At 37.9% G+C, this 27,476-nt stretch overlaps 5 protein-coding genes across 17 annotated transcripts in view; 3 read left to right on the top strand and 2 right to left on the bottom strand.

Annotated features, from left to right (window-relative positions):
- The window catches only part of DAAM (disheveled-associated activator of morphogenesis-like protein), a 53,643-nt gene extending 49,464 nt beyond the window's left edge, over positions 1–4,179 (top strand). For both annotated transcript variants that reach the window (XM_017615380.1, XM_017615379.1), the window contains exons 7-12: positions 3–677; positions 737–942; positions 1,010–1,146; positions 1,271–1,432; positions 1,503–1,666; positions 3,049–4,179. In XM_017615380.1, the coding sequence (XP_017470869.1) occupies positions 3–677; positions 737–942; positions 1,010–1,146; positions 1,271–1,432; positions 1,503–1,666; positions 3,049–3,914 (2,210 nt within the window). In that variant the 3' untranslated portion in view covers positions 3,915–4,179. The remainder of the gene's footprint in view (positions 1–2; positions 678–736; positions 943–1,009; positions 1,147–1,270; positions 1,433–1,502; positions 1,667–3,048) is intronic.
- A 4,011-nt stretch (positions 4,180–8,190) lies between these two features.
- On the top strand, positions 8,191–10,182 carry DNaseII (deoxyribonuclease II). Of its 5 annotated transcripts, none has more exons than XM_017615400.1 (5): positions 8,191–8,251; positions 8,343–8,575; positions 8,673–8,804; positions 8,877–9,590; positions 9,661–10,182. In XM_017615400.1, exons 3-5 carry the CDS (start codon positions 8,692–8,694, stop codon positions 9,953–9,955), a joined length of 1,122 nt encoding a protein of 373 aa, XP_017470889.1. In that variant the 5' UTR covers positions 8,191–8,251; positions 8,343–8,575; positions 8,673–8,691; the 3' UTR covers positions 9,956–10,182. The 5 variants fall into 5 exon arrangements, with proteins under 5 accessions (XP_017470889.1, XP_017470884.1, XP_017470886.1 ...); XM_017615395.1 differs by having other exon boundaries at positions 8,192–8,251; positions 8,631–8,804; XM_017615397.1 differs by having other exon boundaries at positions 8,192–8,251; positions 8,637–8,804.
- Positions 10,183–10,651: 469 nt separating this feature from the next.
- On the bottom strand, positions 10,652–14,301 carry LOC108362423 (ESF1 homolog). The gene is made up of 2 exons (XM_017615381.1): positions 13,294–14,301; positions 10,652–12,714 (listed from the first exon to the last, which is right to left on the bottom strand). Exons 1-2 carry the CDS (start codon positions 14,188–14,190, stop codon positions 11,215–11,217), a joined length of 2,397 nt encoding a protein of 798 aa, XP_017470870.1. The 5' UTR covers positions 14,191–14,301; the 3' UTR covers positions 10,652–11,214.
- A 2,342-nt stretch (positions 14,302–16,643) lies between these two features.
- Positions 16,644–27,141, top strand: MTPAP (mitochondrial poly(A) polymerase). Of its 2 annotated transcripts, none has more exons than XM_017615383.1 (5): positions 16,644–16,711; positions 16,778–16,913; positions 16,969–17,827; positions 25,828–26,287; positions 26,350–27,141. In XM_017615383.1, the coding sequence occupies exons 2-5, from the start codon at positions 16,778–16,780 to the stop codon at positions 26,776–26,778; spliced, it is 1,884 nt and encodes a 627-aa protein (XP_017470872.1). In that variant the 5' UTR covers positions 16,644–16,711; the 3' UTR covers positions 26,779–27,141. The 2 variants fall into 2 exon arrangements, with proteins under 2 accessions (XP_017470872.1, XP_017470871.1); XM_017615382.1 differs by having other exon boundaries at positions 16,665–16,711; positions 16,763–16,913; positions 26,350–26,778.
- On the bottom strand, positions 18,872–26,010 carry Tsp2A (tetraspanin 2A). 7 transcript variants are annotated; one of them, XM_017615389.1, is made up of 3 exons: positions 25,978–26,010; positions 24,870–24,905; positions 18,872–20,193 (listed from the first exon to the last, which is right to left on the bottom strand). In XM_017615389.1, exon 3 carries the CDS (start codon positions 20,118–20,120, stop codon positions 19,392–19,394), a length of 729 nt encoding a protein of 242 aa, XP_017470878.1. In that variant the 5' UTR covers positions 20,121–20,193; positions 24,870–24,905; positions 25,978–26,010; the 3' UTR covers positions 18,872–19,391. The 7 variants fall into 7 exon arrangements, with proteins under 7 accessions (XP_017470878.1, XP_017470880.1, XP_017470875.1 ...); XM_017615391.1 differs by lacking the exon at positions 24,870–24,905 and having other exon boundaries at positions 25,978–26,002; XM_017615386.1 differs by lacking the exons at positions 24,870–24,905; positions 25,978–26,010 and adding an exon at positions 23,039–24,596.
- Positions 27,142–27,476: the final 335 nt, after the last annotated feature.

A 27,476-nucleotide genomic window follows, 5' to 3' on the forward strand; every position in this document is an offset into this window, starting at 1 on the left:
AGACACCGGTGCGTGCACACAGCACTGGCTCATGTTCGATCGCGTCGTCCAGCAGATTGTTCTTCAGACCGAAGGACGTCCACAAAGCGATGTCGACCCCGACGATCCCAACAAAGAGAAGCTACCATCTCCAACGGTGCGCGACCCCGACGTCGCGCCACTACAAATAAATGTTAGCGAAATCGTGCAATTGTTGGTGAAAGAAGAAGAATTGACACAGGCGCGCAAACGCGCTGATGAATTGGAACGTGAAAACTTTGAAGTGCAATCGCGACTCGCCAAAAAGGAACAAGAATTGGATCAGCGCCAGCAGGAGAAGGAAGATTTGGAGACAAATTTAGCGCGCATGCGCGAACGACTCGAAAAGGAGTCGGCGAATCACTCACAGGCAATGCAACGCGCGCAAACGGCAGAAATGAAGGCGGAAGATTTGCAACATCGCTTGATGACCGAGCAGCAAGAGCGCACACGTCTCGAGCGGCTAGTCACAGAGGGTAGCATACCAGATGACCAAAAAGTAGCCGGCCTCACGGGCTGCAATGGTGCCGTATCACCACCACCACCACCGCCACCCATGAAAATAGTGCCACCACCGCCGCCACCAATGGCAGCAGCACCGCCACCACCGCCGCCATGTCCCGGTGCGCCACCGCCACCCGCCATGGCGACGACTATGGGTGAGTCGCGTAATTTTGTTTTATGTAAACGAGAACTATAAGATGTTATTTCTACATAGCACCTCCGCCACCCAAAACTGAGGTGCCTAAGAAAAATGTGCCACAACCTTCAAACCCACTGAAGAGCTTCAACTGGTCGAAGCTGCCCGATGCCAAAGTGCAAGGTACTGTCTGGAGTGAGTTGGACGAGTCTAAATGGTACAACAACATGGAACTGGAGGCGCTAGATAAGCTCTTCTCGGCCTATCAAAAGAATGGCGTAGTGGTAAGTTAAATGATGCATAAATTGTACGATGAGCTAAGCAACATACTTTCCGCTCTTACCCACGAAGAACGACGGTTCTGTTGAGGACCTACGCGTGATGGGCAAGCAGCGCACAAAAATACTCTCCGTCATTGATGGACGACGCGCACAAAACTGTACTATACTTTTGAGTAAATTAAAAATGAGTGATGAGGAGATCTCCAAGTAAGTAAATGGAATAGCACTTTGGGTTAGAAAGCTTTACTTTTGAAGCGCCTTCCACCAGCGTGCATGTAGCCTTTTAAACTCTTCTCTAACTAATAGCATTTCTTCCAATTTTCATCTGCAGAGCTATTCTATCCATGGACAGCAATGAACAATTGGCGCTTGATATGGTCGAGCAGCTGCTCAAGTTCACACCCTCAGCAGAAGAACGTGCTCTATTGGACGAGCATAGCGAAGATATAGAATCTTTGGCGCGCGCTGATCGTTTCCTTTATGAAATATCGAAGTAAGCTTGAAATTGCAAAGTACTCTTTTTTAGTTTCAAATTTGATTGTATTTTATACTCTACTCTCTAGAATCCCTCACTATGAACAGCGTTTGAAGAGTCTTCACTACAAGAAACGATTCATGATCACCGTTAACGATCTGATACCACGCATACGCAGCGTCATGGAGGCCTCGCGTGAGGTAGCGCGTTCGAGACGGCTGCGCAAGTTGCTCGAGCTAGTGCTGGCGTTGGGTGAGTAGATGAAAGATAAAAGTTGCCATTGGTAAATGTTCTATGAACATTGGCCTTCGCATTCACGGACGTTGATCCCTAAGAGTTCTAGGTTCTCTGGTTTGGTTCTTCACAACCCAATAACCGATTGACCAAAGTGTGAAAGTGAGCTATAAAAATATATTTTATAATAGATTTCTCAAGAATAGTAATCTTGACGTTCTTCTGTGATATCATACTGCAGACAGGGAGCAGTTAATCTCACACATGATAGCTAGAGTTTCAAAATTTCTTTAAAATTGACATTAAACTCTTTGAAATTCCGGTGATATGGAACTGCCTTACTGGTTAGAAATTCTGAATTCTAAACAAATTTTTGGCAACATACGTCTACCCAAACCGGTTTTAAACTTACTGAGCTCATAGGTAATGCTCAAAATGATGGTGTTATTGTTGTAACACAGTGACACTCACTTCTCAACTCTTTCGTAGAGTTATAAGATAAACTTGTCCGAACATTCATTGCGCCCTTGAGAGATCTTACTCGCAGAGATTTTATAAGGATTGAGCCATCTGACCTAAGGGCGTCAAGCAGACGAGTCCTTAACAAAGCCTGGAGTAGAAATAACATAGTATGATAAGGGAACGGTAACCGCGATATCAGAAAGGCTAAAAGTAATTCGTAGAAAGGATTCCGCGAATGTATGGATGGGACGGGATACATCGATCTATAGGTTCAGACGCGGTTTTCTGAGTAAGCATCATCCCTTGGAATATTAAAGAGCTGAGTTGGGTAACTGAGCTATGAAATGAATGCATTTTCAAGCTGTTCTAACACCTGAATACATATTTATCTGCCTTAGATCCTTCACTTATCGAGAAGCAGTCACTTATTAGTCGTTATAACCTTGAAGATCCCTTTAAAATATATTTGACTTTCCTATCGCGTCCTTCTGGCTCTTAAAAGAAACAAGTCCGATCTCTCGTTACTGGAAGGAGATCTAATAGGCCAATGTCCGATGGAAATACATGCGTGACTTATGTCTCACCCCCGAAGAGCACTCAGGGTTAGCCGCGAGATTTGTTGTGAGCACGGACGGTTTTTTAACCACTTCAAGCTTAGTCTCAGTGTTCACGCCGGTTTCCAACATTTCTTTGAAATTTGGTAGCGTATTATCTGCGTTGTGGGTTTGAAGAAATCTGATCAATAATCAAAAAGTCGTTCATAGTTCCAGGAATATTTGTTCTTATAGATTATCGCGATAACCCTGAGCCATAGGTAGTTGAATTAGATAAAGAGGTTTTGAATGGACTGCTATTATTCTTGGACTATTATTCTTAATATTTTTTTCCTTAGGATTCTTTTTTACAATCCTATTTAATTTCACTTTTTCTCTTACCAGGCAACTACATGAATCGTGGTGCGCGCGGCAACGCGTCCGGCTTCCGACTCGCCTCGCTCAATCGTCTTGGTGACACCAAATCCAGCGCCGCCAAAGGCACCACGCTACTACACTATTTAGTGCAAGTGATCGATAAAAAATTCAAAGATCTGCTCAAACTCGAGGATGACATCCCCCATGTGCGAGAAGCATCCAAAGTTTCTCTAGCCGAAATGGACAAGGATATACAAATGTTACGCACAGGCTTGGCGGATGTGGCGCGCGAAATCGAGTTCCATCGCTCTGCGGGCCCAGCACAACCGGGTGATCGCTTTCTACCCGTGATGCGGGAATTCCACGCACAGGCTTCCGTGCGTTTTGCCGAATTGGAAGATAAATTTCAAGATATGAAAACGCGCTTTGATCGCGCTGTGCGACTCTTTGGCGAGGATGGTTCTGTGCTACAGCCCGATGAGTTCTTCGGCATATTCGACACATTCCTGACCGCATTCGCTGAAGCGCGTCAGGACAATGATAACTTCCGCAAGCGACAGGAAGAGGATGAGAAACGTGCCAAACAGGAGGCTGAGCTAAAGAAGCGCACCATTGAGCGTAAGAACAAGGAGGGACTCATGTCGTCGGTGGCGCGCAATTTGGGTCTCACATCGTCGGCGAATACAACGGGTCGTAACTCGCCTGCGAAGGGCGACAACAAGGGTGAATTCGATGATTTAATATCCGCGTTGCGCACCGGTGATGTCTTCGGCGAGGATATGGCAAAATTCAAGCGTTCACGAAAGACGCGCGCCAGCAATGGTAGCACTTCGCCGCCGCGACATGGCCTACATCGAGAGGAGAGTCGCGAGCGCACCGTGCGAAGGCAGTGAACGCTGAGTGAGAGAATTTAGTAGAGGTTAAGGTGCCGTAGGGGGGGTTGGTTTTTTGTACTATTCTAATAAAATGAATTTCTTACCGTAACGACGCGGACGCAGCGCTGTGGGGGCGATTGCTGCAGTCTGCATAGAAAATAGTTTTTATTGAAATCTTGATATAGAATTGATGGATAACACCGTGTAACAGTAAAATTTTACACACAAAAAAATTATTATATTCGCGAAAATATGGGTAAATTATAGTAAAACTGCGTACTTAGGTGTTCTCAAAAAATTATTTTAAAAATTTAGTGCAATGTAGAATAACAATGAGGGTATCATATAAGAGAAAAAATTCTGTAGAATTATAACAGAATAAATTTATTGGTGCATATAGACGAATGGGTATGGAAAATGTTCTTCAAAACTGTTGCCCTTAAATATATTTGAAAATTTGCAGTATTTATTTTTGAAAAATTATTGTTTTCAACACCTTTTCGTCCTTGTAAACCAAAAAGCTTTATTGTTTTTAAATTCTACAGCATATTCTCTCTCGTTTGGTATCCATATTGCTACGTTGAACTAATTTTTTTTTTTTAATAATTTTTTGAATTAATCGTATCGTTAAAGCTTCAAAGTCCTTTGAACAAAAATCCTGACGTCAGTGTGAAAAGCTAAAAACGCAGTTTTACTATATTTGGCCCATAGTTTCGTGAGTATATCGATACTTTCGTGTGTTTTGAAATTTTGTGTTTTTGTCACACGGTGTAATCTATGAATGTTTGTAAATTTTCAGAGGCGTTATGGCGCGCCTAATTTTTGTAGATCCATTGGTAAGCCAACAAGCACGCGATATCTATGTATGTATATGTAGTAATGCTATTATTATTCTTATTATTATCTATTAATTACTATTACTAAATATTATTATTATTATTGCTAAAGATATTTAAAAAAATATTTACGCATAAGTTTGTAAAAATTTGAATTTCATTTATATTCATGATACAAATGCACTAAATTAAATAAAAACGAAATAATAAAACTGGAAACGTGCATATGTTTGATGTTATTTAAGGTTAGATAAGACGCGCTGCGCTAGTCAAAAGCTAACTCGTTGGGTAAAGATGTACATATATCCTGATGCAAAAGTGAGATTGCTACTACATATACAAGTCTTTAAATCACCCCGATATTTTTGTGAATACAGCCAACCCCTCCAATCTAAGAGTACAACTCTACAACAAGCTTTTCAGGAAGCTATGGAAGTAATTAGGTCAGATATCCGGACCCGTTGAATAATTCACCAATGATGAGGTGCCACATTGGTATGTCAAGAGAAAAAGTTGGTTCAGTTTAGAGCGTCTAAGCAAGCTCCATGTCCTTTTTTCATGAAGCGATAACCAGCCTGAGAGCGATACTTTACCAGTGTCCTCTTTTTAGTAGCTGCTGCAGTCTGTTCATCAAAATGCGGGCAAAGGCATTGGACTGGGTGAATTAATTCTTCAGAGCCTTTACTTCGAATTTCCCCTTTCTGACAATATTACGGCGAACTTACACATGTATATCGTTTTAGTCGTTGTCGGCTAAGCAGACACGTTTTGAAGTAGTGGGATCCGTCCAGTTTAACAAACTTCATCATCAAGCAAAATGTGTTAATCTCAGCTGGAATTAATTACTTTTAGTTTCGCTATTTTTAAAAGGTTTCTATGACACTCAATGAGGCTCTGCATTCTACAGCTATGAGTACAGTCGAACCCTCATAGAGCTTTCTTCCAGTAGACCACTGTGTTAGCTCTATGCTTAAATGCAGAGTAATAGCCGCGACCATAGACACAGAATCTCTTTGAAGGAAAGCCACCAGGGACACACTTCAAAGGGAGTACTACCCCCTCCCCCCTGGCTTCCGGTGCTGAACCAAATTCTAAAGAAGTTTAGAACTAAGAGAATAAGCGTTGTCGCCTACGCCGACAATTTTGTGATACTCATCACTGACAAATTCTTGTGAAAGATAAGTGAGCTAATGATGAGGTGACATCTTCAAATGGGCTTACCTAAACGGACTAACGCCTCCAAGAGAGAACTGGTATTGTTTACCACAAAAACAAAAGTTCCCACTTTTTCTCTGCCGAAAATAGAAGAGCTACTTTTAGTCTCTCCTCCGAGGAAAAATACCTCGGAATAATTCTTGATTTCAAGTTGAATTAGAAAGGAAGCGTATAAGAGCTATAGCTTAGATAGCTCTTGTAGCATACAACCGCTGGATATTTTTATTCATGGTACGGCCGCAAAGAGCGCCCTCAGACTCAAGGAAGCCAATATGTGGAAGCCACCGGTTTCGGCATACAGCAATACAGAATGAAATTAAAAGGGACCTGCTTAATGGAATAAAAGCTGACATTGAAGCCAGCACTGACTACGTTCCGCCGGTTTGGGACTTCAATACTAAGGTATCTAGGTACGCGACCAGAGGAGAATGGGATATAGGACTACCAGTAGCAAAGGGGGATATGACTACACTGATGGTTCAAAGGTGGAGTACGGAACCGGAGCTGGTCTCTACTCGGAGGTCCTGTAGATCAAATGTTCCTTTCGGTTACCAAATGATTGTAGTGTCTTCCATGCAGAGATCTACGCATAGCAATATTGAAGGGAATGAGTCGCCTGATGAGGAGGATAACTCCTTATTACCCCCGTTCAGTGATCATGTTAGGAAAATTAATGAATACCTAATCACAAGGATATCTCTGGGTAACACAACCGTGGATGGTCAGCGAGCTAAATCCGAGGAGACCAAATAATCTCAAGCCTCCCAGAAATTACCGCTTTGTGGGACTATCTTTCAGTTTGACAGGCGATACGAATACTAATTAACGCACAGCCACTTGGTGCTTAGCAAGAAAGTGTATAGCTTGTGTGAAAATGATGAGATAATTTTATCGTTCTCCAAAATACTGAGTGCAACAAGGTCTTCAAACTTCAGGGCTTGGGACAAAGACGAAGAAAAGTTTTGGCAACATAGAAGGCAGTTAGATCATTGGGGTCTAGCAGAGGATAGTTGACGAAATAATGAGCCTGTCAAAACACAACGAAATCAGAAGCTGCTTAAACAGACGGCAGCGTTGATCCGGATTAACTCGGACTTAATCCGGATCAACTGCAGTTAATTCCCTAGTTGATCCGGATCAACGCTGCTGTCTGTTTATGCTCTTAGAAATGGATTTCATGATTAACTAATCTAGGCAATACCACAATCACTTTTACAACGTCCATTCCGTAATCTATATTTTCTTACATACATACATATACATATATTTATGTGCATACTCATATTTCCATTGGTGCATACACACCCAGCAAAAAATCGGTAATCGCGTTTAGTGGTAACGCGTTCTAGAAGGCATGGCGTTATAATGCCTTCGAATTTTTTCGCTTCTTTTAGGCATTGCCAGTAATGCAAAGTAGAATGTCCTACAATATTTTATTTATCTCGCTTCTTCGTTTCATTTCGGGGAATGCAAAGTAGAATGTCCTATAATATTTATTTTTTAATTCGTTTCTTTGCTTAATTTCCGGGAATGCAAAGTAGAATGTCCTACAATATTTTATTTGTTTCGCTTCTTTGCGTCATTTCAGGTAATGCAAAGTAGAATGTCCTACAATATTTTATTCGTTTCGCTTCTTTGCTTCATTTCGGGGAATGCAAAGTAGAATGCTGCATCGTAGTCAGCTGAAAAATGGAATGAATATCCAAAAATTCTTTTTCTACCGTTACTTTCTGTGGAAATTTGTCTCGCATAAAAATCATGTTTTGCTTTGTTCAATTTGCAGCGAAGTTGAAGTCAGTCAATGAAGTGACGTACAAGAGTGAGGAAGTACAATTTTAAGCTTAATTAAATATGCATGTATGTACATACCGATTTTAAAGAAAATCTAAATACCTAAATACATACATATGTACGCTGATTTATAAAAATTTTAATTAATTTTAACCTTTTAAGACATTTTCTGATTTCAATTTAATATAAATAAGTATGTACTTATCTAGGCATTCTACATTAGTTTCTCTGTAAGGCATTCTTTGTTCGCTTCTCTGGATTCTGTTTATCCATGCGTTCTCCCTTCGTTTGAAGGTAATGCTGCGGGTAAGGGCTTACCTCCAATGACATGCCCATGTTAAAATAAGGCCTTCTTGAAGCGAAACGGTAAGCGATTCCCATCGCCTAGCTCGTTTCCACTTTCGTTTCTGTGGTAATCGTGTTTTTTGCTGGGCAAGTGTTGTCTATGGCATGGGCTGATACTCTACGCGATAAGCAAATCCAATGTTAAACCGAGCCGGGGATGCTTGGTGTGTAAGTAAAATACGTACCTCAACAAATATTTATCTGCTGAATATGATATTTAAAGTGTACATATACGTGTGTATGTCTTATCGCACTGTAGCAGCGTCGCCTTTTTAAGTGCCTCACTGGGTTTAAGATTGGCTCACAATTTCACACAACAATGCCAAGCCATATGGTTATTCATTGGTGCCGCGGCTTTGTTTGCAATTAGTCGCTTGATTACGTTTCAAGCGATAAATTTTTACTGTAGTGCACTTTTATTCAGCGGTAGCGACTTTTGAGAATTTAGTTTAAGACGCAGAGCAGCGGTGAGCGGTCGTTTGAAGAAAAAAGGTAATCCTTTGAACAAAAAATTTCAAAGTATTTTTATAGCTTGAGTGTGTCTTAGTTTCAGAGATCTGAGTTTTGAGTTCTACTAAAGTATTTAAAGTACTTTTTAGTTGCCCAAAATGTGTCGCAGTTTATTGCTGCTGCTTTTGTTGCCGCTAGTCGGCTGTTTGGCCGCCAAGAACGCCGCGTCGAAGGTAGTTTGCAGAGATGAGGATGGCGCGCCAGTAGATTGGTGAATTCACAAGCACACTTATGTATGTATTTTCTGTTCTAAAGTAAGGTTCCATTGCTTTCTTACACTTAGGTTCTACTTGTACAAACTACCGCGCATACACAGCCAATACGGAGCAAAACGCAACAGCAGCGGCTTCAACTATCTGTACATATCGAGCAACAACTACGATGCCTGGCGCTTGTCCACGCACGAAGTCACCTCCACCGCATCCATGCCTGGCAAACTGCTACAACCGCTCTTCGATGACGAGCGCGTGCTGATTGTCGCCTACAATGATCAGAAGCCCAACAGCAATTCGAGCACACCGAAAGCGCACGCTAAAGGCTTGCTCGCCACCGATGGCGAGTCGGCAGTGTGGCTGGTGCATTCAGTGCCACGTTACCCGGACATACCAGTTTACAAATATCCCCTCACAGGTGGACGCTATGGGCAGAGCTTTCTGTGCATGTCCCTGCTAGCTAGCGAAGTGGATAAGGTGGCTACACAGCTGCGTTTAATGGTGCCGCTCATCTACTATACGCGCACCCCGGAAGCGGTTCTCTCACACTTTCCCGTCTTGCAACAGGTAGTGCAGGGTAAGTGGCAAAAAGAGGCGCCCTTTCAGAATAAAGTCAAGTTGGAGACGGTAACGGGCACAAAATTCAAATCGTTTGCGAAGAGCGGCAAAGAGGTAACGGAATTGTATGAGGATGTCATAGCGCCGGCGTTGGATGTCAATCTGCTAGTGGAGACTTGGCGCAATGGCGGTGGCAATTTGGCAACGAATTGCACGAAAAGTGATAAGTGAGTTGAACAATTTTTTGAATTCCACTTTCTTCTATAAAATGCAATATTTCTTTTTATTTCACCAAAGGGTCTTCAATATAGAAGAAATCAAGGAGCAAGCTCTACAAATCTCATTTACCACCAATTCCGATCACTCCAAATGGGCCGTGTCTCAGGAGAGCGGTTTCAAGCTCTGGCGCTGGCGTGTTGGCGGCGCCGATTGGATTTGCGTTGGCGACATTAATCGACAGCACGATCAGCTGGTGCGCGGTGGTGGTAGCGTCTGTCAGAAAAACAGCAAAGTAGCACAGCTCTACAGACAGCTCATACAAGGATATGAACCATGTCCGAGAGATGCAAATGCGAAAAATAGAAAGGGATGAGAAAAAATAGATTATAAGCGAAAGTATCAGTACAAACATACATACATACATACATATAATTTGTACATTAGTTCTAAATGATATTTACTAACCAAAAAGTAAAAGATTTTATATAAAAAAAAAATGCTATCCAAACTGACTGTTTATGCATATTCTCAATGCGATTCTTCCAGCGTTATGCCCAAGTTTCACCGGGCTGGCAGAAATAATACACCCGCCTTATTTTGACTAGTTCTGGCGATATTTATTTTGTTATTTTAATGTTTAATACTTTATTAAATAAACTACATATGTATACATGAATGCGCATTTCAAACTTTGTACAAAAATTTACCACAATTTCAAACTTTTTAGAAAGATTTCACGCAAGTCTGTATTCTGTTTTATAGCCCATTAAATTTTATTACGATGAAGTTCCAGTTGCATGTGGCTAAAAATTACCTTTAATTTTTTAATTTTTTTGTAGCATTTGCTTTCGTATAACAAATAAACACAAATTGTTTTTATATAGAAGAAACCCGCAAAACCTTGGCAAAAAAATATTAAAAATCAACAGTATTTTGTAAGCTCTTGAAACCTACATTTATCTTATGAAAATGGGCTATAAAACTTTAACATAAATTTCTTAAAACATTAATAAAAAAAAAGTTGTATAATTTTTGGTACAAAGTTTGAAATAAGAGTTTATGTATATGCAGTTTATTATATAAATAAACAAAGGAAACATACCTAAAACTGGTCAAAGTAAGGAGTTTCTATTATTCCTACCACCAGTGTAACAAGTAGAAAGTGTGCGAGAGAAGTAACGACTGGGGATGTAACCGCTTCAATGTGTAAAAGCTTCTAGGCTTTCAAACTCTAAGCAAGCATTGCCTATGCGGGAGTTTCCTCTGAAGTATGTGGAAGGTCATGCCATCCGAGACGAGTGTAGATGGATCAGCAGTTGGCGCCTGGCAAATACGCGCCCGAGTAGCTGGATTTTCGCCGACCAATGGCTGTTATCTCGGCAGCCAAGTACTTGGTAGATGGGCAAGTTCTGTTTTTTCAGAGCGTGGTTTGTACAAAAATGCTGGTTCTCATGAATACATAGCACATAAATACATATATATTAAAAAACAAGTCGCAAAATTTAGTGAATCACTCACAAAGTACTATTCATTCTAAAGCATACATATTGAATCGTAAAATCTACATAAAAAGTATATATGTACACTTACAATTTTCATATACTAATTTGCATTAACTAAGGCGATAAAATTTTACTTCTGCTGCTTCATCTGAATTTTACGCTTTAAGCTCTTTACCAGCAGCGTATTTTCCAACTGCTTTTTCGGTCTTTTCGCCTCAACTTCTGCTACAGCAGCATTATTGCCATTCTTTAAGCTCTCATCATCATGTCTTCGCTTAAATTTTTCTTGTATAAGCAACTCCATGGCTTTGGTTTTCTTGAAATGTGAATCAGTAGGATCGATATTAAATTTGGGTGACGTGAACACAGCCTTGAAACGTTCATCATTCAAATTCAACTGGAAATTATCTTCTATTGGTTTGGTTTCCTCTGCAATCGCTGATTTTGATTTCTTTAATTGCTTGCGTCGTTTTCTTTTCGACTTCGTTTCTTGTTCAGATTTTAATATTTTATCTAAGCTAAAGTGTTGTTTGCCTTGCTCTTCCAAGTCGTCTTCGTCCAGTAAAAGCTGCAGCTCTTTCGCTTGCCTTTCCTCCTCCTCAGCAGCCTGCTGCTTATCCGATTCATTTTGTTGCTTTTTCAACCTATCGCATTTTTTTGCTTTGGGATCAATGTAGTCGCCAGTAGCGAATTCTTCCGCAAAGTAGGGATCATTCATATCAATGCCATCGGGTATGCTGTCCGAATCAGCAGAGTCATCTGCATCTGGATCCAATCCACGTGCTTGCATTTTATTCTTCTTGCGCTCCTCCTTGCGCTGCTTGTTGCGCTCACTACGCTTTTGCAAAACTTTTTCGATGGGTGTCAGCTGTGGTTTTTTCTTGCTGTCTTCAGAATCTTCTGCTTCCTTGTCTTTGTCGTCTTTCTTTTCATCTACATTCCAGCTTATTTCCATTTCAAATTTGTTTTTCTTTTTTTGCTCCTCTTTTTCGTTGATTTCTGCAAGTAGTGCCTTGTATTTGTTGATAATGTCGTCCTTTTTACGTTTCGGCCTCTCTGTTTTTTGCGCTTGATTGGCATTGTCATTGCTCTCACTGGCATGCTCCTTCCCATTTGCTTGCCCGCTTTCTTCTGTCTCTCCGCTATCCTCTTCTTCATCCTCGCTGCTGTACGCGATCATCTTTCGGAGCTCCTTGTCACTCACTTCATTTAATTTTCCGCTGGCCAATTTTTCGCCTAACTCTTGCCTTTCCAAAGCCGTTTCATCCCATGTTAAATCGACCTTAGCTTGCTGCAAGGCTGTTGTTGTAAACTGTCGCGGCTTATAGCTATTCGTATCGGGCAAATCTGTGCACACGTCAGTGGGTTCATCTTCGTCGAAACTAGTACCATTGGGTATAAAGCGCAGATCGACGCGTGTTGCTGAACTTTCATACTCAATGCCGTCGCATTCTTTATAAATTTTATCCGCCGTTGCGACACTATCAAAAACTGCCACGGCGTAATAGTATCGTAGGCGATTCAATTGATACTGGCGAAGCTTTTCCATGTGATAATCATCGCCTTCTTCAGCGTCGCTGTCTTGCTCTTTGACGATTTCCTCGTCCGATTCGTTGTCGAAATTCGTATTCTAAAGAAAAACATGGTCGGAAAATTAGATAATTTTTACTAGAAAAACATAAACATATCGTCGTTTAAAGTACAAAACCGCGTATCGTCATTCTGCAAAACCGCGTAACTGACATTTGCTGCCAAGGCTTAAATGTAGAATACCTAAAATTCCCAAATTAAAAAAAAAAAAAAACATTATATTAGGATCGATAGGGCTCTTAGTCCTGATCATAACAGTATATTTTTTTTGTGCGGGAAATAATAATTACTGGTGTTATTGAAGTTCAAAGTAGGTAGAAACTGGGTACAACTGCACTAAGTGCAGAATACGTACATTTCTCTTATTAAAAAAATTTATATTAGGATCAATTTTCTTGTGGGAAATAATTACTGGTGTTATTGAAGTTCAAAATAGAGATATGTAGGTATTCAGCACTTGTTCCGAAATGCAATTGCTTAAAAAAACCATTTTGAAATACGAGTGTTTTTAGTTTAGTGTCTCTAGAAAATAATTTATGTAACCTCACGTACGCGGTTTTGCATTTTGTTGATACGCGGTTTTGTACTTTAAACGACGATGTGTATTTGTTTATTATACCTTCTCGTTGTTTATATCATTTCCCAAGCCGACCAACTCTGCTGGCCCGTGTATTTCCTCCTGCTGCATGCGCTCTTTGCCAAATTCAGATGGATATATTGTCACGCTCAAAACACTACCCCCTGGTGGTAGAAAGGAACTAAATAGCACCATTAAATCGACTGCACGTATACGATCCCAATCCATATTACAAACAGCCAGCCTGTTTGTAGATTCTTCTGTTGTTTCTGCTTCCTGATCTAGCTCTCCCCATATATGATCAATATTCGCCTCGGGATCTTCTTCTTCACTAGACTCATCATCTGACGACGAATCGGTAATAAGGCGACCCTCACCTCGCGCGTAATCGATGTCAGGATCTAATAAACGTTCCTTCAGTGTTTTTGGCACGTCTTCGCCATCACTAGCAAGCTTATCATTTTCATCTTGTTCCTCTTCGTTCGGCATACTCACTCCGGAATGATCAGCATCACGACTAATCGCTTTCTCCTCCTTGCGCCGTTCCAACTCTTCTTGTGCTTCCCCATCAGAATCTTCATGTTTTGCTGGTTCAGTTCGTTCCTTCACATCTTCTTCTGCTTCTGAATCGGATGAATTAAGCTCATAGTACTTGCGTAAATCTTCAGCATTGCTTTTGTTTACACGCCGCCCATACTTGTCTACAGTGTATTTCACTTTGAATTTTTCATCTGTGAACATACTCTGGAAGCGTTTGTCGATCTTGACTTTTCGCTGCACCTTTGGTATGCCCCGAAAGCGTGGATCACTGACCAGGTGCTGGAAACGTTCATCTTGCCAAATAGCAGAACTGCTGGACGCCGAATTGTCATTGGACTTTTCCTCTGTACCTTCATTTTTATTCAATCTACGAGGCTTCTGAGGTTTATCTTTAGCCATTTTGGTGATGGAATTTTAACTTTTACTAGAGAATAGGAAATAAACTGAATAGAAACCAATTTTTAGAATTGTTGTTGTCGCAGAACTGTCAAAAATTGCACACGTGCTGTTGAGCCAGAAATGTTAAATTGAATTTCGTTAAGGTGACCATATAAAAAGTTAAAGGAAGATGGCCAGAAAATCAAAAGTCCATATACAATGACGTACAAGAAATGGCAAATAAATTTTCTTGTGTCAAATTTCCTTAAGGCAGTGCGGAGTTCTTAAGGAATTTGCTGCGTTTTCTGCTACGGTTTTCTAAAGTTTTTTTTGTGATCAGATGTCAAAATTCTTGGACACACACACGAAATAATGGAAAATTTTTCTTGACCGTTTTCCCGTTGACCGTGTCAAGTAGGACTAAGGGCCGGTTTCTCTATCTCCGGTTAACACTAATCCCCCGGTAAACATCGTTACCGACCTTATCGACTCCCTGTTATATGCATGGAGTTAGAACGTCGATAACAATGTTTAACCGGGGAGTTAGTGTTAACCAGAGATGGAGAAACCGGCCCTAAAGGTATGTTCACATAATATAAATATAACCTTAATCACAGCTCGTTTTATAATCACCCCGTTTACGCAGGCAAATCTGATTGGTAGCTGTCAAATTTGTTGTGCTTAGGCATTGGTAACACTGCGCTGCGCGGCGCAATTACGCTACCACCCCAACACCACGCCAACGCAAATATAAAAACGCGTTAGCGCCATTAACACCAGAAACACCTGAGACACACACACAATTTGCCGATTGTTGTTACCGACGTTACCACCCAATGTTAAATGAACGGAATCAGTACCGTCGGTAATGATGTTTAACTAGCCATAGTGTTAACCAGAGATGGTGAAAATGGCCCTTATTAACCTTTCCGAAAATGTATTTAACAAAGTGTGATTGAATTTGACATTAGTTGCGTTTTTTCTACTCATTTCCATTTTCTCATTTACGAATTTTCATGTTTAGGCGTTTTCGTACGCAAAAACTTGCAAAGTAGGGGAAATTGAGAGAGTGAAAAATTACAGCTGAAGTTGCAAGTTTTTACTACTAAATTTAAACTAATAAGGAAACTGTTTGTGGCTTTTTATTGTGGAAATTCACAAAATAAAGATATTCTGCCTTATCCTGAGTTTCGCCTGAAAAAAAATTCACCCGAAAATTTGTCATCCGCCCATAGTAAAACCATGGAAACCAAAAGTGAAAAGTGAACCGGTTCGGTGAAAATGAAACTCATGATAAGGCTGAATTAAATATAAAATATATTGTTTTATTAGGAATATGCTGCGAATAAACAACCAATTTATCAGCTGTTCATGAAACTTGCAAATTATTACTGGAAAAGCGTTCACGTACTTTTTTGTACATTTTTTCTATGAGAGCGAATTCCTACAAATTAAGTTACTGGAGAGTTGCTGGCAAGTTACTGGATAATTTGTAAAAAACACAACTATTGCACCATCCTATAATGTCAAATTGAAAAAAAAATATGAATTTTGAATCGTTTGTTTATATTTTTTGGGAGTGCCTTAAAGGAGAGCCGACCTGAGTTGTCAGTCACACCTTGTTCAATACACTTGACCTTATCGTTGATATTTGGAATTTTCTCTGCAAGCATCGTCCGTTTACTTTCATACAATGTATAAAAAAAATAATAATTTTATATGGAAGAAAACGGGAGATACCGTTGGTGCAAAAAATTTCAAAAAAAAGTCCTAGTCACTTCACACCTGTAATTGAAACTGAACAGCATAAACAAAAAAAATTGGATTAAAAAGTTTGAAATCTTGGTGGATATTTTTTGAAATTCGCTGAATTTTTGGGAATTTAACAGAAAGTTTGCAACATTGATTTATATGGTGTTTGTTAGATAGAAAGTATGAAATTTATAAGAAAATTTTTTGAAGTTCGCCTAATTTTTGGGAATTTAATAGAAAGTTTGCAACATTGATTTATATGGTTTTTGGTAAAGAATTAGCCAAATTTTAAAAAAATACTAAATAATAGGGTTGGTTAAAAAGTTTGATATTTTGAGTAATATTTTGAAGTTCACTGATTTTTTTTTGGTTTTAAAGAAAATTAACGAAAATGATCTTTAATGTAAGACATTTTGAATGCCGTAAACAAACTAAACAACGAATACTACTCTGAGTAACGGTGAATATTTTATATAAAAATATTGATATCAGAGCATTTTTAAAATCGGTTTAATATTTTTCTTTTAGAAAAATTTTAACCCACCAATCCCTCTCACTGCGCCTTTATAAATTTTGATACCGATAGAATAACGCCCAACTTTTATTTATTCTTGCCCACCCAATCTTTCCTTATGCCAAAAAGGTCCTAATGCTATTTTGCGGTTTCACGCGCTCCGATTACTTGATATTGCTTTGCGACCCTAGTGTTAGATTTATCACTAACAACAGCTGATAGATTCAACCTAACCTCAACTTTCTCTTTCGGCCGCTAAACAATTGTCCTTTTTGGGTTTGTAAATTGTGGTTTAGTTAATGAATAAAAGCCATTGGTTAATTTAAGAAAACAAATTTTCAGATGCAAGCATTAAGCAGACCATTAGCAGGCGCTATAATGCAAAGCTTGATGAGAAACAACGCAAAGCAGTTTATATTTTGGAGCAAACATTTGAACAGAACATGTAGCTCCAAAACAATTGCAACCGAAGGCCCAGGTAAGTAAATCTGTATATTCCTCACTATCTTATAACTATAACCGTTAACGTTTAGAAAAGCTCCCCTACAATGATCTAATGCAACAACGCCAGCAGCAAGCTACCCGCAGTATAGTGGTGCAAGTGCAATCAGAAAAGTCATTCCCCGAATTGTATAACTATTGCGCCAGTTTTGGGCAAATACTCAGCGCTCATCATTACCGCATACAACATGAGGACGATCAGCATTATATATTGCTGGAGTTTGCCAGCACGCAAGAGGCCTCCACTGCAATTTCTGCCTCAGCGTACAATGATGAGCTTTCCGGTGTGACAGCGCATTCACCCTTTCTTTGGTTCAGAGCGGCGAGCAGCAAGCGTGAGCTAAAAGCAGCAGCCAAATCAACAACAGCCGCGTTGGTTGTAATTGGTGGCACTGAAATGCTTGATAATAATGCTTTGAACGAACTTTTATCGGAATCGCAAAATTTAGATCAACAAATTTTGCTTTTGCACCAGCGCACGCAACTCAACGATTTGGGCGTGCGTTTACGTTTCCTCGCAGCACTGCAAGTACAACAGGCTGTGTCCGGCATGTTTCCCTTTGCAAATGCGCAACCTTTTGGTTCATCAGTAAATGGCTTTGGCAGAATGGGCTGTGATTTAGATTTAATATTGCGCTTTGATCGCGAAGTTATTGGTACAGCTGCCATGCAGCGGCGAAATAACGACGCGCGTTTAGTTTTTCATACAAAGGAAAATCTAACTAATGGACGTACGCAAACACAGCGACAAATGGAAAGTGTTGGAGATATGTTACATCTCTTCTTGCCCGGTGTATGTCACGTGCGACGCATACTGCAGGCGCGTGTGCCAATTATTAAATATCATCATGAGCACTTAAATTTGGAAGTAGATCTTTCCATGAGCAATCTGTGAGTATAAATTTTGTTTTATTTACTTCATGTATGTACGTGTGGTTATGTCTGTATGCTTGTAGTAATTCTGCGATTTTTCTTAAAAACACATCAGCCATATTTTCTCTCGCATATAGCCTGTTTATTCAAATATTTTATACCCATGGAGCAGGTGCATCTTGATAGATAGCCGATTTCGAAACTCTTCTCATAATTGTATGCGCTGGAGAAGCGGTGATGAGAGACAGACCCCTTTAGCCAACTCAGCCATTGCACTTCAGCAACATTTTTCCTAAATAATGATGTTTAATGTTCTTACAACTTCAATTCACCACGATTTTACGTTTTGACCAGCCCTTTGCATATCATTAAAGCAATAAACATTTGGCGTTTTTTTTCTACTCATTTGGCAGAGCTACTGCTCCAATTTGTGGTGTGTGTCTTGACGTTGTTACGCAAATGGAGCGACCTACCGTTTTACGATGCCTCCGAACGGCAATAGGGTTTTTTATGAGAAGCTTTTTCATGGCAGTAGTACACTCGGAGGTTTACCAGAGCTTACCGAGGGGCGAACGCTATTAAGGGAAAACTTTTTTTAAAAATTGCTCTGGCCAGGGATCGACCCTTAGTTCTACTATAGTGTACACTATGAGTTCTACCAAGTGTAAGTAATCGAAGTTCTTGACTGAAAACTATGGCAAATAAGCTATTAGAAAAGTTTCGCCAGCATTCAAATACAGGTCAATTCTTAATATTCCCGGGGAGTTTGTTCTCCGGGAATTTGTTTCTCCAGAGAAAGAAATCCCCCAATAATTAACTCCCAGGAGTAGCATTTTCCTCGAAAACTTGGGAGGAGGAAATTCGAACTTCGAAAAAGGCATTTTACACCTTTTTGAGAGCGCCATTTAATAATTAAGGGAAAAGAGAGAAAACTCCCGGGATGTTCAGAATCGGCCTGATGATCATCCACATGCCAATTCACAAAAGCTGCAGCATTCATTCTCGGAATTTGTTTGCTGTTAAAACCACAACAATTCTACTTTATTTCGAATAAACAAAACTAATTTTAATTTTCATAATCACTGCTCAGCTTTAATCTCTGCAGTATGTCATGGTTTTGAACGCTATTTTAGATACATACGATCAGTTTAATATATTACTTGTACAAAAGAAAAAAAAACTAATAACGATTCTCTCAATACTTTTTTGCTATTTTCTTCCAATTATAGAAGAAAATACAAACATTTATTATTTATGACTTCATTAAAACTATTTGAGCGCTTAGAATTATTTGTAAATGTCTTGTTTGTTAAACAATCTTAAAACACTAATGGATAACTGTAAAAATTAAATATGTATGAAAATGTGTATGCATGTAAAAAGTTCATTCGGCGGTTTTGTGGTAGTAAAAAAGTAAAATTTTCAAAATTGTCGGTTTCCAACGGAACTTTATGGGGTCATTCAATGCAAGCAAACGCTTGCTTCCTCATTAAAGATCAGCGTCCATATTCTTATACGACTCAAACACCAACTCCCATTGCTTCCCCTTACTTCATCCATTCTTCTACTCCTGGCTAACATCTCAATGTCTGTAGGTACGTGCTTCGTCTTCCTCCTTCTTAACAGCTTGCACCAACACTAAACTCAGCACAGCGCTAATCACATTTAACAAAGACAAAGCCAATGCCACGGCCACAATCCATGAGGTCTTACCCTCAAAGAACCAGGTCAATTCGTCAACACAACCATTGAAGAAGCAATTACCACTCACTGTATCGCGGCATGAATTTGGTAGTGGTTGATGCAAATTCCAGTAATCCCATGGGCCAGTGGCGCCGCAACAACCAATATTACTTTGTATCATATTGAGTATATAACGCGATTGCGCATACTCTGAAGTGCTAACATACTGAGTCAACGAATTCCTCAGCAGCGGTTGTAAGCTGGAATGCATTGTACTGAAGTCAAGCAGCACAGCCGAACCCGCAACACCAGCGAGAAAACCGAAAATCTGTGTGCCCATAAAGACTAGCAACGCTAGTTCATTCTCCATTAGCGCGCTAAGACAACCCAAAAATGAGACAGCCATCATTATAATGCTGGAGCCTATTAGTATATAGACGCCAATGTAAAACATTTGTGCCTGTAGTATGGTCAGCCAATTGTTGAAACCCTGTTCGGCGCGTAGCCAAACGCTTAACGCAAACAAGGCGGTGGCGAACATCCATGCGACAATGTTAAAACAGAATAGTGTATATTTCACGCAACCGATTTGCTTCTCCAGCGTATTCTCCTGGCGGCCAAAACCCATTTTGTTGGCTTCGTTGTTGTTAATTTGATTGTAATGATCGTTTGGTTGTTGTACTCAAAGCCAGTGGCGAAAACTGAAATTAGTGAAAGTAAAAGATAGTTAAATATTAGTGTAGGATTTAAAAAGGCGTAATAAATATTAAGTAGGGACGCTAGACTCTTACTGAAGTATTTCTTGTGGTTTAGCATTTTTATGTAATGACACAATCAACTACTTACATAAGTACATATGTATGTACATTAATATGCCATTTTCCTGTTTATAGGAGCTTAATCAATTACTTTATCAATGCGCATAGATAAAATGCCAACAAAAATTGTGACTAATACGACTATAAATGGCGACTATAATGACTATAGTTGGCTGGAGTTAGCTGTTTGTGGTTATTTTTTTTTTTTTTAGATTTAATAATTTTGTAACTTGGTTAAAGTTTTATAAAATTTTAATTTAAATTTTATTTCAGTGTATAAGACTTTTATTTAAAACAAAATAATTTCTACAAATTATGAACCGAAACGATACAGCTATCACGTCAGTGTCCAATAAGTAATTATACACCCAACATCTAATTGTTTTTAGCGGATTTCCGATGCGAGAAACAAAAAAATTCGAAACTGATGCATTAAATTTGGAGTGTTCAAATAGGTTTTTTTTTTAACTTATAAGGAAAAGTCATTTTGTATTCACATACTATTTACGCAATTAACACTCTTAATTTCAATATTTCTGTTTTTGCTCCCTTACTTTTTAATAAAAAAATATCTTCACAAATTTCAAAGTTAGTCCATTGAGTTTTCCAAAACCAAAACTTCACTTTACAATCGCCCTAACTAACCACTTCTTAACAGTATTTTTTATGACATTATCTTTGTGTATTTAGCAAATATTGTTATCAGCTCAGCGCCATTGATGATTAATTTTGTTGCTAGTGTTGCGACAACAGGTGTAATTTAATGCGCGTGTGAGTGAGGTCATCAAAGATTTGAAATTACATATTCAAAACTCGTGTACTTCTTAGTGTTGTTTTTGGGTTGAATTTTATCAATTTTTATTCTTTGCTTGTACAAATTAATATTTTATTTATTTTTACATATGTAATTAATTTACATATCTTTTTAACATTTTGTTTTAATTTAACTTATTTTCTTGAGTTTTTTATTTCCATAAAATTTTTTAATTTCATTTTAATTCGCTTTATTTCATTTTATTTTAAATTACTTAATTTTGGTTTTTATTTAAATAAGTGAAATTAAATTAACAAAAAATTAAATGAGACATAAAAAATAAAATAAAGTAAAAGTAAATATTAAATAAAACTAAAAAATTATTTAAGTAATTTTGTTAAATTATATTTAATATGTATTTACTTTTCTTTTTTCATGCTGCATTTAATTTTTTATTAATCTAACTTTACTGAGTGTTTACTTTGATTTTATTTTTCTTTTATTTAATTAAACACCTGTAACATAATATTTGTTGTCCGCCCTTTTCAGTTTATTTGGTTATATTTTTTCACGTTATTTTGTGTTTAATCTACTTTTATTTTTTATTAAGTTTAAATATTTTCGTGTAGTTTGATTCTATTTAATTCTTTTTTTTTTATTCATATATTTTTTATTTAATTATATTTTATCTTATCCTGTACATATGTATATAATGTTTTGTTTCATTTAATTTTATTGAACTCTTTTAATTTATAATTTACTTACTTTTATATTTTTACCTACTTTAATTAATTTTCATTTTATTTTGATTCTTTTTAAGTTGAATATATTTTTCACGTTGTTTTATTTAATTTTTATATCTGTTTACTTAATTGAATATCGTTATAGAAATTGAATATTACTTTAATTAATTTTTCTGGAGTTTTCTTATTTCGTTCTATATTTTTATTTTGTTTTATTTGTTTTTAGTTGATTTTTTTTTAATTTTATTTTATTTGAATTTAATTATTTTGTATATTTTTGAGATTTAATTTTAAATGTTAATAAATGTTTTATACTTAATTTTTTTATTAAATTTTATTTTATTTTGATTTGTTTAACATACACATGTTCATAAATTTTTGATTTTATTTTGATTTATTTTCTCGAAATTTTTCAGTTTATTTTAGTTAACTTGATTTAATTGAATTTACTTTTTTAAATTTATTTTAACTTTTTATTTTATTTTAGTGCATTTGTTTTTCATTTTTTCTTTAATGTAATTCTATTTATTTTTTATTTGTTTTATTTTTGTTTATCTAATTTTATCATTAATTAATTAAACTTTTTTGTAGATTATTTTGGTTCTTTCACATTTTCACACACTGTCAGTTTCCCTTTAGAAAGCTATGCGCCAACGCCCTCGTTTTTTGTACGTTTTATCTTCACATATGTTGTTGCAATATTTGCAGTCTCAATTTAGATAAAAAAAAAACTGTATGATAACTGAATGCCCGGAAATAAGAAGACAGTATTCTTAAAAATATTTTTGTTTAAGTTTTAATTCAATATCAAACATGGAAATATGTATATTGAGGTTGGTGGCTAGCTATTTCTTTGCGAAAAGAACGCTTTTCAAAGGCAATAAGTAAGAAAAAAGTTCACCTTTTAGATATTAAATTCCAAAAGTTTATGGTTTGAGGCACGAAAACGATATTTGTTTTTCGAAAAATTTTCCGTATTGATTTCCCCTTTTTTATTTTAATTATTTTTTAATTATTTTCTTTAAAGAAAATCTCCTAAATGCAACCTCTTCACTTCCGAGTCTCACTTCACCGTTCGAATGTCGTTGTCGTTCGTTCAAATTTCGCTGAAGAAATTCACTGGCAGCCGTTTTGTGAACTCATACCTCAAACCCACAATGATCCAACACTCTTTTGCAAACGAAAATAACTTAAAACATCGAAATTCGAAAAGAATTGCGTACACGCTTACCAAAGCTACAACAAAGTGACGCTGATAAGATAAGCCACCGCCAGCGTTCCAAGAGCTGATAAGATATGTAGTATAACACTAGGCCAACGTAAACTGCTATTAGCGCTGGCGAACGTTGGTGGAAACAGGTGCACAGGTGTATTCCAAAAATCGCAGCGCTTTCTAACACAAAGCTTGTTCGACACTTGTTCGCTTGTTTGATGAACTCGTTCTTGCCTCATCGCGATACTTGGTTATCGCAATTTTTTGTGTACTCTTCATTGTTAGGGCTTATTGCTTACAATCGCACAGGTGAATCAGTTATCTGCGCGCTTGGCAGCAACAACAAGAAAAATCGAGGCAGAGACAAATTAAAAGTATAACAATAATGCCTGGGTTTGTTTTGAAATGCTTTGAAGGTTTCCCTTTAACGCGCTGAATTTTTTTCATTGTACGTGGCTTTGTAATCAATTTTTATCCGCTATGGTATGTCGCGTGATTCATTGTGACGTTCGCTGTAATTCTAGATGATGAATATTTTTAGTCAACTGCACACAGGTTGACTACTAAAGCAGGCGGCAAAGGCATTTAGCATTAAAAAAGGCAGTAGGAAGCTGCGTTCCACACATTTATCTGAGTGAGATAGCATTGAAATTAAGGCCACATTCACAATGTGTACTCAACAGGTACTAAGAATAAACCGAACGGGTTCTATGCTGAGATAAAATTCCAAATCGACCTATGTTGAAGCCAAAACTTTGAACCAAAAATACGGCAGATGGTCAATTTAATAAATGGCTCTAAGATGGACTCCGATGTTATTGGATGCTCCAAAGATACGCAGTTCATCAATTCATGAGCCAGTCCGTTACTTTAAATACTAGAGTGTTCCGGCACCCACATTACTTCAAGTTCATTCCATTTTGTAACGAAGTTCGGTCTCAACTTCCACGTCGGCACTATTTTTGAAGAGGTGCGAGTGGTTTTCCAGGCTTTTAGAACAATTTTGCTCTGAAATGACCTCCTATATGTCCGTTCCAACGACAGCCGGACCTACGTAACCGGAACGGTCCAGATCCATGTATATCTGGCCAAGGACTTTCGCTCCAGTTGTATTTCCCATTGGTGTGGGGAACATTTATGCTGTTACAATAACAAAAACTTTCTGACGGAAGAAGAATCTTTGATCGCTATTAAGGAACCGCAACCATCAAAAACTGGACTTCTTTATTATTTATTTTTCGCATTAATGAAGTAATGCTTTTAGGTTTATAAGCTCTCCTGTGCAACGCCATGTAGATTTAGATTCACAATTGTTGTAATTAGTTAATTTACCTTGCGTACCACTATTCGGGTGGGTCAGTAAATTAAAGCTCACCAAAAAGTAGTAAACTTTTGCTAAGAAAGTATTTCGATTATTCCAGTATAACTATTTAACCCTTTCGAAGGGGTAAGTCTGCAATTAGAAATGTAAATGACGAAATGAAAACGAGCTCCTATTTTGAAGTCAGTAAAAAAAAAAGATTTTTTTTAAGAAAAGATTCCTTATTTTTTTACAATTCGATTTCCTCAAAATTTTTCCCCTACAAAAACAGAATATTTTTAAATTTATCTTTCAAATGTATATATCTTAAAGTTTTTTCTAAAAATGAGATTTTTCTAAAAAACTGTAATTTTTTTCTATCTATAATTTCTATAATTTTTTGTTATCTTAAAGTAATTATTTCTAATTTGTGGTAAATTTTTTTAGTTTGATAAAAAAAGTATTTTTAAAATTGTATAATAAAGTAGTTGAAGAAAAACTACATATAAAAACCGAAAACTTTAAATTTGATTCACTCAGTTGTCTTACCGGAAAAACTTTTTGGGAAGCAAGTTCGCCTTTCTCCTGAAAGGGATAAAAAAAATGTTTATTAACGAATGTATACATATATGTGTCAACAAAAAATGTAAAAATGTTTTACGCAGCGTTTTTATTTGGATTGTAAGGTGGTACGGTCAATACAACGGTACCTAATTTAAGCTTAGCCTTGGGAAAGCGGTTCAGTCTAGTAAAAAGAGTTGAAGTGATTCCACCTCATAATTCTCTAGAAAATGCTACAAAAAGGATCGGATGATATTTAAAGCGCGATCCTGTAATTCCGTTTGGAAAGCGACCTGTCAGAACCCCCACCAAAAGCGTGAGTTGTAACAAAATATAAGGACCTCCTTTAACAGCCCTCCATCTTGTTAACTGTAACCTAACCTAACTTCGGCAAATTCACAAACACCGGAAAATATGCACAACAATCTTTAGACTCGGGCGCTTATTCAGAAGTTTCTGTGAAAATCACATCTCATACGTAAGGAACACTTGAAAAAAAAACAAATGGAGGTGTCATAAAACTCGCACAACTTCGGCCCTATTTATAAACTCCTAGCCATTTAGAATTAATTCGCTAAAGGAAAATCCAAAAATGCTTGCCTTTTCTGTTCCTCGAGATGATCGCGAACTTACAGAAGCAAAAATATATGCTGCAACTGCTTTTCATGAAAGTCGGCTCTGCATTTCCTTAACGAGACGTTCCCATAGTAGTTTTCAGAATACATGGGAATTTTAACACAGTCCTACATCACTAGTATATGTAGTTATATACACCTCTTGCATCGGCAGAAAATTAAGTCCGTGTGTCCCCGTAAGGCGCTTACTATGCCTCCAGACTTTCTTCTGGAATCAAAAAAAAAAAATACGAATTAGTCGAGAATTGATTTGCGCTGACATAAACTGATTATTATTTTAATATAATTTCATATCTTCTACTTGTCCACAGCACCGGCTTCTACATGTCAGAATTGCTCTACATGTTTGGCGAGTTCGATGAACGCGTACGCCCACTGACGTTCTGTATTCGGCGTTGGGCACAGGCTTGTGGCCTAACAAATCCCTCGCCCGGGCGCTGGATAACCAACTTTTCGCTCACCTGCCTTGTGATATTCTTCCTACAACAAATGAAACAGCCGATACTTCCAACGATCAACGCGCTAATGAAATCCGCCACACCAGAAGATATACGTCTCACCGAAGACGGCATAAATTGCAGCTTCGCACGAGATTTGGAGCGCATTGCCTTTCGTAGTAGCAACACAACCAACGCGAGTGAATTGTTGCTGCAATTTTTCGAATTCTATTCGCAATTTGATTTTCATAATCGCGCGATATCATTGAATGAGGGACGAGCCATTGCGAAGCCTGATCACTCGGCGCTTTATATTGTAAACCCGCTAGAACAGGTATGTATCCAAACTTATTTTCAAACTAATGGCTGAACTTTTAACTCTCCTCCACTTTACAGGTGTTGAATGTCAGCAAAAATATTAGTCACGAAGAGTGCGAGCGACTGCGCATTGAGGTGCGTAATGCTGCTTGGGTGCTCGAATCGGAAGTGGAGCAACCCTCAGTACCGGACAGTGAAAGGGCTGAAGCGTCATGGGGAATTCTGCGTCTGTTCAAAGCAAATGGAAAATCTATTATACGGCCGAATATGTTTTTTAAACCACGCATGGTTGACGTTAGCGAACTGTTTGATAACTCCGCGCCAGATGAGCCACCCGCTCCACCAGTCGAGTATAAAAATGACAATGTTAAGCGTGAAGTGGAGAGCATAAAAGCGCAAGCACGTGGGCACTTCAGACAGATGCGCATGAATGCTTCAACGGCAGCTGGAGCGGCAGCAACAACGACAGCACCTGTAAAGACGGCGAAGGGGCGTCGCAGTAGATGAACGCCTTTGACTGACTCTTGACTAAGCAATTGTAATTTAGTTCAGCAATGAATTTTCTATGTTAACATAACTGCCGTGAGTGCTAACACTGTAAATAGGTATTTGACAAATATTTGTGTAAATAGGTTGCTTCCGTAAAGTTGTAGAGTGCGGCAAATTTATTTCAAATAGCGCATTGTAAAAAGCGTAAACTCACCAAAAAATTATATTTTAACAACGTTAACTTGCACACAAATATGCAATCTTGTGCATAAAAGTTTATATGTGTAATGATTACGGTTATAAACATTCGTTTAAGAAACCTACAAATGTTAAGTTTCCATATTTTTATTTAAAGGAGTAATAAAGTCTTAAGCTAAAAAATTAAAAGTAACTAGTCATTTTTAAACAAAAAAATGCCGACTTCATGAATTACCGAAACCGTTTCACATGGTTTAAAGCTATCCGGTAACATACATAAAAAAATATTTCTATGAATTGATAACCTCCTCCTTTTTTATGTCGGTTAAAAAGCAGTTGATTTTTTGCTGATAGAAAAATCGTAAGTACCTACCTATTCAAGTAAAGTGGGGTGTATAATGCATACATTATCCTTGTCTACTATACAACTTCGAAAACGGAGTCTATACTAAAACTAAAATAATTAGTAAGGTTCTAAGATTCGACATGTACACCACTATCAAATATATTGAGTACTT

This window comes from Rhagoletis zephyria, unplaced genomic scaffold, assembly GCF_001687245.7.
Source record: "Rhagoletis zephyria isolate East Lansing unplaced genomic scaffold, Rhagoletis_zephyria_1.1 Rzeph_scaffold_01008, whole genome shotgun sequence".
Lineage (NCBI taxonomy): Eukaryota > Metazoa > Arthropoda > Insecta > Diptera > Tephritidae > Rhagoletis > Rhagoletis zephyria.